The sequence below is a fragment of the Eurytemora carolleeae genome, unplaced genomic scaffold (genome assembly GCF_000591075.1).
Source record: "Eurytemora carolleeae unplaced genomic scaffold, Eaff_2.0 scaffold857, whole genome shotgun sequence".
In the NCBI taxonomy this organism is placed as follows: domain Eukaryota; kingdom Metazoa; phylum Arthropoda; class Copepoda; order Calanoida; family Temoridae; genus Eurytemora; species Eurytemora carolleeae.
In genome coordinates this window covers 26,309-44,898 of record NW_019397932.1, presented here as the reverse complement: position 1 = coordinate 44,898, position 18,590 = coordinate 26,309, and the positions used below count along the sequence as shown (strand labels likewise).

General features: G+C 33.7%; 1 protein-coding gene across 4 annotated transcripts in view; it reads left to right on the top strand.

The window, feature by feature from the left end:
* The first annotated feature begins 1,820 nt into the window (after positions 1-1,820).
* LOC111716359 (A-agglutinin anchorage subunit) overlaps positions 1,821-18,590 on the top strand; it is a 25,033-nt gene continuing 8,263 nt past the window's right edge. For 2 of the 4 annotated variants that reach the window (XM_023491799.1, XM_023491800.1), the window contains exons 1-4: positions 15,370-15,674; positions 16,281-16,354; positions 16,792-16,842; positions 17,774-17,845. In XM_023491799.1, the coding sequence (XP_023347567.1) occupies positions 17,821-17,845 (25 nt within the window). In that variant the 5' untranslated portion in view covers positions 15,370-15,674; positions 16,281-16,354; positions 16,792-16,842; positions 17,774-17,820. Of the gene's footprint in view, positions 2,358-3,926; positions 4,006-6,229; positions 6,342-6,968; positions 7,027-7,434; positions 7,501-8,063; positions 8,139-12,090; positions 12,241-13,720; positions 13,807-14,407; positions 14,498-15,369; positions 15,675-16,280; positions 16,355-16,791; positions 16,843-17,773; positions 17,846-18,590 lie in introns of those variants that run through there. The other 2 variants (XM_023491798.1, XM_023491797.1) reach the window with 2 other exon arrangements.

Genomic DNA, 18,590 nt, shown 5'->3' with positions numbered 1-18,590 from the left:
GCAGCGTTCTTTTTTCTGCTAAAATTGCAATAAACTTGCAAAACAATATTATATATGTATTTTAATGTTTTTTAATGCCGTTTTCAGTCCATCCCCTAACCTATATGATGAAACTTATAAATTTTGTTTGCAATTACGTGACGTCTTGTGCCGTAAATCCGTAAAACCGTTAACGATTTTTTAATGGAAATTTTAGAAAACACCGTTAAAACTACAATATTATGATACAAAATTATATGATACAAAAAAAACTTTCAGGGGTTTCTTTCGATTTAATGTAAATTTTCCCTACTTCTTTGAACTTTTTTCTTACAATTAGCTATAGAAAACCTTAAATTTATGATATTCATTAATTCTAAATTCTCTATGAAAAGACTTGAACTGGAAAATTAATGAAAGGTTGACGAAACAAATATTTGTTAATCACAGATTGAACAAAAGAGTTTGTTGTGTTATTTTTTGTAAATTATTAAACTGTTGACATAATGTCATGTGACCCTCCATTTGTAGATTGACGTGTCTGACTCACAAGGGTACATAATAAACGCTTGACGGACCTGGAAAGACGGAATTATGTAATAACTTGTTGTAACCAAGTTCTAACGCTTGTTTATAACTTTGTTTGCACGCTGTTATATATTCATGCTATATTATTATTTACTTTCCAGAAGTCACAGAAAATAAAAATTTTCATTCGAATTTTTTTAAAATTGCATTGGGAATTTTCGAGAAATATATGTAAAGTCAGCTTTGTTGTGTTTCCACAATACGCAAGGGTTTTCCTGCAATTTAAACATCATTTTCTAGATTAACACATAGTTTTACCTTTCAGTGATCAGTTAAAGTTTAAAAGGGTACCGTTGTAGATAATATGTGCATGTTTTTTTGCACATATTCATCCGAATTTTGCTCCTTTCTCCTTTCAAACTGAATTTAGAAAAATGTGCATTATAATCCTGAATTCACAGTGGACTAGAGTCAGTTTGAATTCGAACCGGACAGACCCTTGTGCCCGCCTCTGTGACGTGTGGCAAGTACCGGACTCACCCTTGTGCCCGCCTCTGTGACTTGTGGTAAGTACCGGCCTGACCCTATCATATGCAGGCTCGGTTTCAACTTTGATGGCGCGGACAGACTTTTTACAGTACCTGGCCTTTCTTAGGCGTATCTTACCTACCCCACTGGCCTAGTTGAGTGTGAATTGTATATGTGTACGACTACAGGACAAATAAAAGTGTAACGTAAGTTAACACATGGCAAGTAACCAGTTGAAGGGCACACAAAAAAAAACAAGACAAAACAAGTTCCGTACAGTAGTCTTTAAGGATAACAAGAATATTTATGTTTGTCCGATAAAAACTCAGAAACCCCTGGTCCGATTTCTCTCAAACTTTGATGGGGGATATAAGATGAGCCACGGAAATGTTCTTAGTTTGGTTTTGAGATTCTAAGTTGAGTGGGTCGATCGATTTTAATGGCGAAAATTTAGTTTCCCGGTAAAATCGTCAAAGTGCGGGTAAACGGCTGGAGTAACTTATGAGTACCCTAGGCAACGCTGGAATCCCAGGCTAGTATATATAATAAAATATGAATGTATTCCTTATTTAGATATATATAATATACATAATAATAATTTTCAATTAAATGCAAGGACTTGACAAGTTATAGTACTTTTTCAAATCCTTTGTTAAAGTACTTTAAAGGTGCCAGCAGTGAACAAATGGGTGTTTAATACAAAATTAGATCTGCTCTAGATCAAAGAGGTGTTTTCCTTTATATATTCAGTTAACTATTTATATAGCTTCAGTATTCACCGCTACTACCTAACCCACTACCCACTAACTATAAGTTTTGTAATTAAGCAAAATGAAATTTTTGATATTTCTCATTCTTATCACACTTTTTATAGTGCAACTAGTAGCTGGTAATACAACAACAACAGCATTAACTACATCTATTAATTCAACAGTTTTAGCAACAACAACCACCACAACTGATTTAACTACTACAACAGAATCAACTACATCTATTAATTCAACAGTTTTAGCAACAACAACCACCACAACTGATTTAACTACTACAACAGAATCAACTACATCTATTAATTCAACAGTTTTAGCAACAACAACCACCACAACTACTATAACAACTACAACAACTACAACCGTGTCCTTAGAAACAACTACAGCAACACCAATCACAATTATACCAACAATGAATACTATGCCAACAACGACAACAGTAATGACAACAACAACAGCAGCGCCAATAACAACCTTATCTTCAAATATAACTGTGAAAACTACAGCGTGGAATTCAAAATTTAACAATTCGGGAATACTCGGCGCAATAAACAGGTTGGATACAGAATTTATTTAGAAAGAAACAGAAAATCTTCTTTTTCTTTGCAAAATTGCAACTTAACTATTAAAAGAAGGTGTCCTAAACATTTATAAAGAATTATTAAATTGTAAACTCTCGCTAATGATTTTACAATTTTCAACTGGAATATTTCTTTAAAAAAAGTGTATTCAACATTTTAAGAGAATCCTTAATTGCAATTTTTAAGTAAAAAAGAAGAACAACGACGACATTCAATCAACAATTATCTGGTTCTTACTATAGTTATATCTTCATGTAAAGGGGCTCCAGTACAAAAGGTAGAAAGATAGAATTACAAAAGGTAGAATCTAGTTCTAGTTCTACTTTTTGTCATTCTGCCTTATGATCATTCGACCTTATGGTCATTCTACCTTTTGTAATTTTACCATTTGTAATTCTACCATTTGTAATTCTACCTTTTGTCATTCTACCTTTTGTAATTTTACCATTTGTAATTGTACCTTTTGTAATTCTACCATTTGTAATTCTACCTTTTGTAATTCTACCTTTTGTAATTCTACCTTTTGTAATTCTACCTTTTGTACTTCTACCATTTGTAATTCTACCTTTTGTACTTCTACCATTTGTAATTCTACCTTTTGTAATTCTACCTTTTGTCATTCTACCTTTTGTAATTTTACCTTTTGTAATTGTACCTTTTGTCATTCTACCTTATGTAAGTTTACCATTTGTCATTCTACCATTTGTAATTCTACCTTATGTAAGTTTACCTTTTGTCATTCTACCATTTGTAATTCTACCTTATGTAAGTTTACCATTTGTCATTCTACCTTTTTTTAATTTTACCATTTGTAATTCTACCTTTTGTACTGGAGCCAATTATGGGCCAACAATCAACATGTTATACAGTTTTACTCGCAAAGTATGAGACTGTAAAGACGACCTGAAACTCTTAAGATATGACAACCCCAACGTTAAATTACGTGTTTTTCTTTCAATATAGTTTTTTGATAGCTTACAATGTTGGCAAAAAAAGAAACAAAATTTACAAAAGCTAGGAATTATGAATAAAAGGAAATATACTAAATATATTCGGTACAGTCGTCTCTGAAGTCTCATCATTTGTGAATAACCCTGTGGATAAAATTTGTCGAATACCAAACAATAAAATATAAATCAATATTTTACAGAATAGAATTCAATTGAATTGGAATTCAAATTTTTAAATTTATTTTTGTAATGATAAATAAATAGCCGTGAAAACATGTTATCAACTAGCTTTATATTGTCAGGCACTGATTTGTTTTTAAATGTGTAAATAATTCATAAAAATATATAGTATCCGTGGCACTTGCAGAAATAAGCTTGGAAGGCGACATTATACAAATTCTTCCATTGTCTGCAAAGTTCTGTCGTATACTTAACTTCTTATGTACAAAATTATGTTGTTGTACACAACTCAATTCACTAAATTACGAAATATCCGCAGTGGTTTATACGCAATTGGAAGGCAACATTATACAAATTCTTTCATTGAATTCATAGTTTTTTGTATACTTTAATATATGACATGTTATGTACAGAACTGTTGTTGTACACAGTTTAGTACACTGTACGAGCCTCTGTGTACGAACTGATTGTAATGCATTCACGTTTAAAGAGGTAATTTTTATTTTTCCAATTAGTATTATTTTTATAAAGGGTGTCCCGCGAAACATGACAGTTGGTGAATAGTTTGAAATGTCTTCTTCCATGATTTTTAAGTTGTTTGATAGTAAAGAGACTGATAAAAAATAGTATATGACAGTCTTATTATAGTAAAATTGATTTCAAAGTAAAATATATTTTAGTAAAAGACTTTTTAACTAAATAAACTGCACAACAAGTCTTCAATATATAACAAAGTATATTGAAGAAGACATTCAAAACTATTCACTAACTGTCATGTTTCGTGGGACACCCTATATTACAAAATAGAAAGGAAACCGTCTATGCAGCAAAAAGAGTTAAGATATCAAAATAGACTAGACAGGAGGAGACTTTGTAACCTTGTAGCACCTTTCATTTTATTTTACGCACAAGTAAGTGGAAATCTGAGTTATTTTGGGGGGATTAAAACATGATTTAAAACCTGAACATTTAGGATCAGAAACCCAATGGACTTGAAGGGCGGCTTTCATTTAAACAAGTTATAGTTATATTGTATTTATTTTCAAACACAAAATACAAAATGATTATGTATGATGGTTCAGCTTAAAAAAAAATAAAACACGAAAGAAAATTTATTATGAACCAATAGAAAATATAATGTTTAATAATTTTGTTCTGATCGGTATTTGTTGAAACAGACTATTAATATTGAAATCTCAACTGAATAATATATTCATTGTGGATTTACAAGTAAATACTTAGTCAGCACTCAAATAATCAAAACATTTTCAGGAATGCATTCATTGAACTTATAAATACATATTGATTCAGCATAAGTAGCAATGTATTCTTGTTGACTGTAGTAGACTTTGACATCCACCAATAGCAAAGAGTGTGAATCCATTCTTGTTGACTGTAGTAGACTTTGACATCCACCAATAGCAAAGAGTGTGAATGCATTCTTGTTGACTGTATTAGACTTTGACATCTACCATTAGCAAAGAGTGTGAATCCATTCTTGTTGACTGTAGTAGACTTTGACATCCACAATTAGCAAAGGGTGTGAACCCATACTTGTTGACTGTAGTAGATTTTGACATCTACCCTTAGCAAAGGGGTTGAACCCATACTTGTTCACTGTAGTAGACTTTGACATCCACAATTAGCAAAGGGTGTGAACCCATACTTGTTGACTGTAGTAGACTTTGACATCTACCATTAGCAAAGGGGTTGAACCCATACTTGTTGACTGTAGTAGACTTTTTGAATTTTGCATTTTGCATGCTTTCTCTCAAAGAGAGGAGGTGTTGACACCTCAACTGCTTTCTACTAACTATGACTTTGAATAGTCTTTGTTCAGTGAAAACTGCAAATGCGAGTTAATAAGTTATTAAAAAGATTATTTTCTTTAACAAAATCAAATATACTTAGGTTTTGCTTTAAAGCTTTCCTATTCCATATTTTACTGGTGTCTCCCTGTTAATTATATTATTCCAACGTGCAAATTATACTTTAGTTTCACGCGCTGGATTTTCATAACCATCAATATTTGAGAGATATTATTTAATTTTGGCTTTTATACTTTTCTTTTCTTTCATGTTCAATTACCTATTTCAAATAAGAGAACATATTGGTTACATTAAAAATCTCCATACAAACCAGCCTACAGGAGAACATTTTAACCTTCCTGGACATGAACTCTACCATCTAAATGTTAGCGTACTAGAGAAGGTTTGGGACCACGGAAGAAGTTCACTTGAAGTACGAGAATCGAAATACATTAGAGATTTTATGACTGAACTCAGAGGAATGACAGAAAAATAGTTTTTATTTAATTGCAAACTGTAATTCAGTCAGTATTTTGAAAAGAGTTGTATAAAATTGAATATTTGCAAATTATCTTTTTCCCATCTCATAATCTGAGTTCGTTTCCCCTTTGTCATTTGACAGCCCACTTCTTTCTCTTTTAAAAATCTTTTTTGTTTGTTTATTTTCTTGTGGTTTTTAACATTTTTTTTTGAATTGTTTTTGATAGTCATTATATCATTAGAACTGACTAGGGTCAAATATATTTTCAATAAATGTGGAACTAACATCTACTTTTTTTACTCCACAAAGGTTTGGTCCATTACCATCACCGAATTATAATTGAGTCTAACATTTGTCATATTATTCCACAGTGTTATGTATCTCACTGTATAAATTATAGGTCTCACTAGATACAGATATATATTAGGTAGAGGGAGAGAAAAATTGTTCTTTGTATCAAATAGAGGTGAAGAAAGAAAACCTAATTGTTGAAAATGGTTCTACTGTTTTCGCTTCAGCGACCCATTTCTGTACTTCAGGTGACTTGCAGTTAATTTGGGTTTTTTTATCATCCAACCAGGGAAAAAGAGAAAAATGTCTTTTATACTTTGGTCTTTCTTGACACAAAATTAATGAATTTATTATCCTCACAAATCAGCTCAGACGACCTCTCCGCGATCCAATTCTTAAGCGGATGAGATTCTATTTCCGTTTTGAAGTAGAAGAAAGCTCTATCAGCTGTTTACTCTCTCACAGAGCCGGCTAGATTTTCTCACTCAGTTTTAATTTTTTTGTTATTCCAGTTATTTCATAGCAGTTAGAAGCAGTTTGAGTGAGGACAAAATTGTGTTTGATTAATAAGTTTCTTAAGCCATCACTCCATCTTTATTTTGAGCGTTTTATTGTTTTTTCATCTGTTTTTATTCTCAAGTAAAGTGATAACAAAGAGAATATAATTTATCAAGTGAAGCATGGGTCTGTTCACACTCCAAAATTGTCTTGTCTTTTTTAAGCCTTATATTGAGTCTAAAAGTCGACTTCCTTTTGCAGAGTTTTCTGTTGTAAAATTCAATTCACTTTGTATCATTGTGCTAATTTGTCATAAAGTAAAGAAAATTTATAATTTGCCTTGTAATCTTGAAGGGAGCAAATAATATCATGTTTAGATATTGTAGGACTTCACCCTGTGTTTTGTACAGACTTTCGAAGTTGTATCAAAAACAGGTTAAAACAGCTTATTTTTCAAGTTCTATAAAGCACAACACCTAATCAGATGTAGCCTACGTTTTGATTTATGATCATTGATCAACCATCTTAAAATTGTGTTTAAAAGTCATAATATCATTTTTAAGTATTGATCTCCATCTTATACAGATCTACGGGTTAATCTATAATTCCTTTTTGATCCCATGATTAACATTGACCTGCACAGGGATAAGATTGATTGATTGAGTATTTATCCTCAAATTAGAAATTGCCTGCATTGGATACCAAGATTGCTTAAAACCACTTTTACTAAATAAATGGGTGGTAAAATAACTGTGGAAATAGAAAATATTTAATATTAATACATAAAAGTTACCTTTTAATATATGTACACTGTACAGACTACAGGGAAAGTTTCTATTACAGGTGTAGGTGCAAGGGCGTTCTGGAGGACGAGTTCGGGTGTTATAGGGATATCTCTTTTCAGAGAGTGTATTTATCTTTTATTTATTATTATGGGTTCATGGGGTGGGGTGTCGGAATTATTTATTATAAACAGAAAAGTACCCATTTTCTATGAGTAATTTAGGTTGTAAAATATCTATCAGAATAGTTCATATTGAGGTGATGAAAACGCAAAATCTAAATGTGACCCATCATTTTTAGAGTTGCATCATGTCCGGAGATATTCTTGTTTTAGTGAATAAAAGTTGATGATTTTAAAATAAGCAGATTTAAAACACACTTCCTCACACAGTTCCTCAGAGTAAGGTTTCAATGTAGAGATTGAGAAGGTCTAATTTAGGCCACTTTACTGATACTACTTTGTGACCTTGTACCTCCTCAAGTTTTGATTTTACGTACAAATATGAGAAAAACAAGTTTATCCAGTTACATATTTTGAAATTTTAAAATGCTTTTCTCAATAAGAAGAGTTATGATAAAATATTTAAGATTTTAATCTTACGTGAAATTTATGTTAGTTTCACCTTTCACACCACTCTTTAATTGAAACGCGTAATTACGTCCTCTAACCCTTTAAACATATTTGCCAGGCACAATCCAGAACCCAGACTTTTGGAATGGTTCAACTTAAATACAGCTCAGCTAAAGACACCTTATAATTTCAGGTCAGTGGACATGTCCCAGCAAACAGAACTAGTATGAAATAGGGATGGACATTTCCCAGCAAACAGAACTAATATGAAATAGGGATGGACATTTCCCAGCAAACAGAACTACTATGAAATAGGGATGGACATTTCCCAGCAAACAGAACTAGTATGAAATAGGGATGGTCATTTCCTAGCAAACAGAACTGTTATGAGATAGGGATGGACATTTCCCAGCACACAGATCTAGTATGAAATAGGGATGGACATTTCCCAGCAAACAGAACTAGTATGAAAAAGGGATGGAAATTTCCCAGCAAACAGAACTAAAATGAAATAGGGATGGACATTTCCCAGCAAACAGAACTAGGGATGGAAATTTCCAAGCAAACAGAACTAGGGATGGACATTTCCCAGCAAACAGAACTAGTATGAAATAGGGATGGACATTTTCCAGCAAACAGAACTAGTATGGAATAGGGATGGAAATTTCCCAGCAAACAGAACTAATATGGATACTAGTATGGAATAGGGATGGGCATTTCCCAGCAAACAGAACTAGCTTGGAATAGGGATGGACATTTCCCAGCAAGCAGAACTAGTATGAAATAGAGATGGACATTTCCCAGCAAACAGAACTTGCATGAAATAGAGATGGACATTTCCTAGCAAACAGAACTAGTATGAAAAAGGGATGGAAATTTCCCAGCAAACAGAACTAATATGGAATAGGGATGGACATTTCCCAGGAAACAGAACTAGGGATGGAAATTTCCAAGCAAACAGAACTAGGGATGGACATTTCCCAGCAAACAGAACTAGTATGAAAAGGGATGGAAATTTCCCAGCAAACAGAACTAGAATGGAATAGGGAGGAACATTTCCCAGCAAACAGAACTAGCATGAAATAGGGATGGACATTTTCCAGCAAATAGAACTAGTATGGAATAGGGATGGACATTTCCCAGCAAACAGAACTAGTATGGAATAGGGATGGACATTTCCCAGCAAACAGAACTAATTTAAAAAGGGATGGACATTTCCCAGCAAACAGAACTAGTATGAAATAGGGATAGACATTTCCCAGCAAACAGAACTAATATGGAATAGGGATGGACATTTCCTAGCAAACAGAACTAGTATGGAATAGGGATGGACATTTCCTAGCAAACAGAACTAGCATGAAATAGGGACAGACATTTCCTAGCAAACAGATTTAATATGAAATAGGGATGGACATTTCCTAGCAAGCAGAACTATTATGGAATAGGGATGGACATTTCCCAGCAAACAGAACTAATTTAAAAAGGGATGGACATTTCCCAGCAAACAGAACTAGTATGAAATAGGGATAGACATTTCCCAGCAAACAGAACTAATATGGAATAGGGATGGACATTTCCTAGCAAACAGAACTAGTATGGAATAGGGATGGACATTTCCTAGCAAACAGAACTAGCATGAAATAGGGACAGACATTTCCTAGCAAACAGATTTAATATGAAATAGGGATGGACATTTCCTAGCAAACAGATTTAATATGAAATAGGGATGGACATTTCCTAGCAAACAGAACTATTATGGAATAGGGATGGACATTTCCTAGCAAACAGAACTAGTATGGAATAGGGATGGACATTTCCTAGGAAACAGAACTAGTATGGAATAGGGATGGACATTTCCCAGCAAACAGAACTAGTATGGAATAGGGATGGACATTTACCAGCAAACAGAACTAATATAAATTAGGGAAGGTCATCGTTCTTGCAAACAAACAACATTTTTGAGAACAAACTAAATTTTTATAGAATATGGCAATGTTCATAAAAAAATAAGTATGAACAAACAACTTGGATTGTTCAGAGAAGAGAAAATTAATTGTTTTATAAAAACGACTATTAAAAACAAAACAAAACAATCTAATTTAAAATTGCTGTTTTTTTACTGAAAGAACAATATTATTAAACAAACAATTTTTACTGAACAAACGATATTACTTAACAATCCTCCAGTGCAAAAAAAGAACATAATAGAAAAAGATAAACGATAATTTTAAGACTGATTAAAATAAATTTTTTAACAATTAAAAAAAGAACAGTATGGGTTGTCCACAAACAATGAAAAAACTAAATGAAAGAAAAGCCAAATGTGCCCAGCTCTAAAATAATATACCTGTTTAAAACTAGTTTGCTCTAAAAAAGCTTATTTTAAAATTCGAAAACTAGAACTATACACTAGAGTTGCCTTTAGATATTACTTTTCTCAAAGATCAAGCAGGTCAGAAGCAGAAAACATAGTCAGAAAACAAGTATGGAAAAGACTAAAAACAAAATTAACAGCCTAGCAAATACAACGGAAAAATGCAATAAAAAGAAAAACTTGCACACTGAAGAAAAGCAAAGGTCTAAAAGCTCAGAAAACATTTTCGGAACTGTATGGAGGATCAAGAAAAAGAAAATTTTTGATATTACAAAGATTTGTCAACTGTGGACCAGCCTGCCTCCCTTTGTTAAAGTAAACCTGCTGGGTCAGCTGCATACTGGGTACGCTAGATGGGCTGTACAAATATACACTATATCGGTATTCTTTAATACAAGTTTAGATCATGCAACTACATACTGGGTATGCTAGCCGGACTGTACAAAAATACACTATATCGGTATACTTATACAAGTTTAGATTATGCAACTACATACTGGGTATGCTAGCTGGACTGTACAAATATACACTATATCGGTATACTTGTACAAGTTTAGATCATGCAACTACATACTGGGTACCCTAGATGCACTGTACAAATATACACTATATCGGTATACTTATACAAGTTTAGATCATGCAACTACATACTGGGTAAGGTAGCCAGACTGAAATGTACACTTTATCAGTATACTTATACAAGTTTAGATCATGCAACTACATACTGGGTACGCTAGCCGGACTGTACAAATATACACTATATCGGTTTACTTGTACAAGTTTAGATCATGCAACTACATACTGGGTACGCTAGCCGGACTGTACAAATATACACTATATCGGTTTACTTGTACAAGTTTAGATCATGCAACTACATACTGGGTACGCTAGCCGGACTGTACAAATATACACTATATCGGTACACTTGTACAAGTTTAGATCATGCAACTACATACTGGGTACCCTAGACGCACTGTACAAATATACACTATATCGGTATACTTATACAAGTTTAGATCATGCAACAACATACTGGGTAAGCTAGACAGGCTGTACAAATATACACTATATCGGTATACTTGTACAAGTTTAGATCATGCAACTACATACTGGGTACCCTAGACGCACTGTACAAATATACTCTATATCGGTATACTTATACAAGTTTAGATCATGCAACTGCATACTGGGTAAGCTAGCCGGACTGTACAAATATACACTATATCGGTATACTTGTACAAGTTTAGATTATGCAACTACATACTAGTTACGCTAGCCGGACTGTACAAATATACACTATATCGGTATACCTGTACAAGTTTAGATCATGGAACTACATACTGGGTAAGCTAGCCGGACTGTACAAATATACACTATATTGGTATACTTATACAAGTTTAGATCATGCAACTACATACTGGGTAAGCTAGACGGGCTGTACAAATATACACTATATCTGTATACTTATACAAGTTTAGATCATGCAACTACATACTGGGTAAGCTAGACGGGCTGTACAAATATACACTATATCGGTTTACTTGTACAAGTTTTGATCATGCAACTACATACTGGGTACCCTAGACGGACTGTACAAATATACTCTATATCGATATACTTTTACAAGTTCAGATCATGCTACCATTAATTTGCTGTGTGTCGATTAAAACTCGAATTTTGTTTGCTGGGTTACTTGAATTTTATTATTCAAAGTTTCAAACCCTGTTGCTTGTTGCTGCTGCTACTAAAGTTAATATATGTTTTATTTCAGCAATTTAAGTATACCAAAGAACTGTACCTCTACAATGAACTGCACTATAGTGTTTGCAACCCCAGAACCTTGGAATCTGTTTAGAACCAGCCTTTATGGGTATTGGCCCTCTCCGGTTCCGTTAAACATTGGACCAACAATTACAATAATGTAAGTTTTTAACCCTGCTGGGGTACTTGAAAACCAGGATACGCAGGGGGGGGTTAATTTGCCCCCCCCCCCCCTCTAAATCCCATGTTTGATGTCCAAATATGACAAATGATACATCATTGGAAAGCTCTTGTGCTCTACTTTTAGAATCTGCAAAAATATTTGCAAATTTGCAAAAATTGTAATTTTTTTGGCAAAATCTAGTTTTACAGTAAAAGTGCTTGCAAAAAAATGTCCCAAAATGATAAAATATGCCATTTTTTCGAAATTTCAAATAACCTGATGTGTAATTAAGAAACTAAAAATGTGCAAATTTCTTTTGACGGGTTGTATGCAAATAGTTGCAAAAATTTCTTTGCAAAATTTGTGAAATCCGTTTCATTATGTCATAGGCTTTCGAAATCGCTAAAAATTATTAAAATCTGACAACTGAAAGTGGGTCAAAGCAAAGATTTACACCCAGACAAGCAATGTACATAAGTAGATGTACGGACACCCGAACAAGCAATGTACATAAGTAGATGTACGGACATCTCCACAAGCAATATACATAAGTAGATGTACGGACACCCACACAAGCAATGTACATAAGTAGGTGTACGGACACCCACACAAGCAATGTGCATAAGTAGATGTAAGGACACCCACACAAGCAATGTACATAAGTAGATGTACGGACACCCAGACAAGCAATGTACATAAGTAGATGTACGGACACCCACGCAAGCAATGTACATGAGTAGATGTAAGGACACTCACTCAAGCAATGTACATAAGTAGATGTACGGACACCAAGACAAAATTAACATAAGTAGATGTACGGACACCCACACAAGCATTGTACATAAGTAGATGTACGGACACCCACACATGCAATGTACATAAGTAGATGTATGGACACTCAGACAAAATGTACATAAGTAGTTGTAAGGACACCCACACAAGCAATGTACATAAGTAGATGTAAGGACACCCAGACAAGCAATGTACATAAGTAGATGTAAGGACACCCAGACAAGCAATGTACATAAGTAGATGTACAGACACCCAGACAAGCAATGTAAATAAGTAGATGTACGGACACCCACAAAAAGTAATGTACATAAGCAGATGTAAGGATACCTAGACAAGCAATGTACATAAGTAGATGTAAGGACACCCAGACAAGCAATGTACATAAGTAGATGTAAGGACACCCACACAAGCAATATACATAAGTAGATGTACGGACACCCACACAAGCAATGTACATAAGTAGGTGTACGGACACCCACACAAGCAATGTGCATAAGTAGATGTAAGGACACCCACACAAGCAATGTACATAAGTACAAAGATACACGCTTTAACCGCGGATCTAGTAGTTGAACTTTGAATAGGGATTCAAGATTTGAGCCAGCGAGTGCTTGTAAGATAGTTGAACCGGCAGTAAATAGTTCAGAAATCCCTCTACAATTATGCAAATTCCCTCTCTTTTTAGGTGGTTTATGGATGAGAAACTTCATGTTCATATCTCAGAGTTTGATAATGTAACAGAGGAAGTGGGAGCAGTTCCATTTAACATAAGTATTTTTATTAACTTTATTTAGATTTAAAGGGACTGTAAGCATAATTTCAAGTGACCCTCCATGCAAAGAGGCCAATGTCCGATTCATTACGATACCCTTGAAACCTTAAACTGATAAGAAATGTGGAAGATTTTTTTACTCAAAAAGTGTTTCTTTCTGTCACCTTCTCTATAGGTTCTTACAAAAAAGAAATGCGCAAGTCACTTTCGTAGAGGTTTCAAGGGTACCGTTCTAATTCGGGCATTTCATTCTTGCATGGAGGGTCAATTGAAATTACGTAATCTTAGTTAAAATGTGGAAAAATCAACTAATTTTATAAAAATATGCTAGCTTGGGAACCCATCATTGCCCAGTAGTTTACTCATATAAACTCTGGGTGTTTACCCGCACTTGGTCGATTTGTACAGGGATACTAAACTTTTGATGTAAACTTCGAACCAATCAATTTGGAATCTCAAAACCAAGTTAAGAACATTCCCGTGGCTTTCTCGAGTTCCTCAATCAAAATTTAAGACATATCAATCCACGGATTCCCGAGTTATGATCAGACAAACAAACAGAAAAACAGAGATTATTTATCTGGTTTTTTTTCATTTTAGAAGATGAGTTTAATATTATCTGTGATGGAGAAGATCTGATTGTCCAGGTTGGAAATATCTCTTTAACTTCACCAAAAATGAGAAAACTACGTAAGTAGCAAAGAATTACAATTTTTTTGTATTTTGTTAAAAAATATGTTTTTCTTCTTCATAGCCAAGATTCCCATATTTTTTTCAGCTTTAAGTAGTTAAAAAAATTCAATTTTTCCAGGTTGTATTTAATTCAAAGATTTTTAGATTTTGTTCTCCATAACTATGCTGACTATCAGAAACTATTTTAAAAGGAATTGAGTCTTTGTAACAAACTTTGATTTGCTAATGCCTATATTTTTTCCACCTGATGGTGTAAACCTTTAATATTTCAAACTTAGAGTTTTTCATCTAACAGAATTCATAGTTTGAAATATCTAAGGTCTAAGGCATTGGATTACAAATATATAGAAATTAGAAAATCATAGTTTGTGACAAAGACTTAATTCCCATGTTACGGATTTTAAATGTCCAAAGCATTTTTCTTGTTTTTTCCTAAAAACTTTGAAAAAACAGCCAATTTACACATGAGTATATCTTTTTTCTAAAGTAATTGAGATTTTGCCATAATTACTCAGACTTTCTAATTGCAATATCTTCTGAACTAAATGTCGGAGACCTTAGATATTTCAAACTATATATTCTCTTAGATAAAATAATCTAAATTTAAAATATCAAAGGAATACATCACCAGAGACCGAATTTAACGAATTTGAGCCACATCTAAAATCCGCCAAAAACCGGTTTCAAATGAGCGCCGGCTTGAATCTTGAAATCTCAAATGAATCCTAAAGATTTTGTCCACAACACTGTGTACTCAGTTTAACTAACTTACATAGCCAGCCTGTCCCTTAAAGTCTCAGTTACTTAAATTTGTATATAAGATGTACTTTATTTTGGCTTGAATTCAGTCCTAGGCGAGGGTGGGGTCAATCGCAATTCCGTTGCACGCAACTTTGCGGAATTGTGCGCAAGGGTGTGGCTTTTACGCAACCATTTTCGAATTGCGCACAATTGTGCGGAATTGTGCGGAATTGCGCGGAATTATGGGTAGTTCACAGGGCTCGCAATTGCGCGCAAATAAAATCCACTTGCGTTGGAAACTCTACCTCCATTACATGAGAACACAATTCTTTCTAAATAAAGTAAAAAACAAATTCTAAGCATCAACTGTCTTTAGAACTAATGTTGCAATTGGGCTCAGATTAAGAAGACTAATTTATCTACAGCATACAAGGTAATTATGCTAATTACAAGGTAAGGTTTCAAGGCAATTAAGTTAGTAGATGGTAAGGGTTTAAGATAATTAAGCTGATTACATGGTAAGGGTTTAATGTAATTAAATTAATTACATGGTAGAAGTTTAAGGTAATTAAGCTTATTACATGGTAACGGTTTAAGGCAATTAAGCTAATTACATGGTAAGAGTTTAAGGTAATTAAGTTAATTACATGGTAAGGGTTTAAGGCAATTAAGTTAAGTGCATGGTAAGAGTTTAAGGTAATTAAGCTTATTACATGGTAAGGGTTTAAGTTTATTAAGCTTATTACATGGTAACGGTTTAAGGCAATTAAGCTAATTACATGGTAAGGGTTTAAGGTAATTAAGCTGAGTAAAGAGTAAGGTATTGAGGTAATTAAGCTATGTAAAGGGTAAGGTATTAAGGTAATTAAGCTTGCAAAGTAAGGTTTTTGGTCAGTGAAAATTTTTTAAAATTGTGTGTAAAATCAGGGGGGGGAATGGGGGACAGTAGGTATGATTCCATTCCACCATGACTTCACTGCACAAAAGACTGGGAATGGGTGAATACACTATACATCTGAAGGAATTTTAACAATTTCAGTTTGCCACCGAGTAACAGTGTTCCTAACAACTTTCTTGGCTCTCGTTTACATGACTTGCCAGATAGGACATTTGGTAAATATTATTTTGTTACATTTTTAGTTTTTAATATATTTTGAATCGTATTTCGTTCTGAATTGCAAATAATTGATAATTCTGCTGAGAGGAAAATTATAAAAGATTGTTTAAAAACTTTGACTTTTTTCCCTTTAATGCTTAATAATTAGAATTAGAATTACCAAAAATACCGTTAACTACCGGTACTCTAACAATAAGATATAAAACCAAGCTTAGCTCCTATATAAGGACTGTAAGCGTAAATTCATGTAACCCTCCATAAAATGTGGATTCACAATGGCACCCTTCAAAGCTTTGATAAAGGTTTCAGGGATACTGTTCTTAAACGGGTATTATAGTCGTCTTTGCATGGAGAGTAAATTTAAATTACGCTTACAGTCCCTTTATAAAGAAGAATTATAAATGTTTACAAATTCATTTGTATAATTATTTAGAATTTGAAGTTTCCGATAAAACAAGATGGTTTAGCCTACCAATTTGTTTAGGTAAAGAAACTTTACTTTTATTCATGGTTTACTACAGTGAAACCCTTAGTAAAGAATACATCGGAAGAATTTATTAAATGTCGTCTTGAAAATTTTTCAACGAGTTTTATACTATATTACGTAAATTTCAGTATTTGCGAAATAAAATAAATAGCCATGAATACGCGGGAACAGTTTTAAAGATTTCCATATACTCATTTAATTAAAAAACTAAATATCTGCAACATTCCATCATCAGAAAGTGAAGAATACGACATTTGATGAATTCTTTCGATGTATTCGTTACTAAGGGTTTCACTGTATATAGCTAGTATTTGCACTGCATGGGACTGGGAGAGGGAATAAATCGACCTCCCGCCCCCTTTAATCTTAATCCTGTGTACCATGTTCACCATGTTCGAGTTCGCTGTTGTTCATTAACAAAAACTGGAAAATATCGTATATACTGTAAAAGTACTCTCTGTACTCTCTTATCTCTGATTACAATATTGATCATCAGTCTTCACTTCTTTTCCTGGAAACGAACCTCTTTTACAGTGGTAGGCGATTTTATCAATACAATGAAGATGACATTCGATTTCAATTTTGATTTATATCAAGCTGCTCAACAGCATGAATACATCTATACAAATCAAAGTCAAGAGAAGCTGAGAAGCTGTCAATTAAAAAAGCGTTTCTTTGATTACTTGAGAAAAAGCTTGTTAACAATTAAAACTTAAATAAATAAATCATATTCATTGTATTGATATTATTGCCTATCACTGAACAAGAACACAATTAATATTAACTTTTTGAATATGGACCCAATCGTTTTAACGAATTTACCAGTCCAGTGTAAAGCATAAAATACACATTTACTCGTACCAGCATGTCCAGTAAACCCATTGTATAATATACCCAGAGCGTGTTAAGGCACTTTATATGTGTTTAGGCAGAAGAGTGCTTTCAGAAAACCAAACTGGATTTCTTTTTTATTTTATGATGTCAACAAATGTGAGTGAAGGTATAAGTTAGTCTTTTTATTGACTCGATTTTTTCATTAATAGGATGTAATAGGATGTAAACATGAATTGATGGAGTAATTGGATTAATCTTGAAGTAAGGAGAAGCTTGGTAAAGAAAAGAAAGGTGGAGGAATACTAACCATAGTTAAGCCAGGCCTCAACCATTCACGGTACGAACCTCCGCTACCAATGTATCCCTATTTGGATAATGAGCGAGAGTGGATACTAATCCACGAGAACAACAGCAATGTAGCAATATGCTTTGTGTATCTAGCAGCTGAGGTTGGAGGAGATAACTTCCATGTTTGGACTACAGAGCTGTGTGCAATGCTACAAGCCGAAATTACTACCCTCAGGGAAGACGGGTATATGTAGGGCTGGGCGCGTTCCTAGAGGAACGATCATTCTTTCCCGAGAACGAACGGAACAATCAAGAACGATCCCATCGTTCCGAAAAAAAACGAACGCTCAGAACACGTTCTTAAAAATTTTGGAACGATTAGTAAAAGAACGGAACGGAACGGAACGAACGGAACGGAAATTGCTTGAAAAGAACGGTTAAAATCGTTAATGCATTCTTATTTTCAAGAACGCGTTCTAAGTTGGGAACGCATTTTAAATCAGGAATGTGTATCAAGTTTAGATTTTTTCTGTATGTAGTGAACCGAAATTGAAAGATAGAATTATTGTAAATGACATTAGACACAATAATATAGGAAAGTAAGGAGGGGGGGGGGGGGAAAA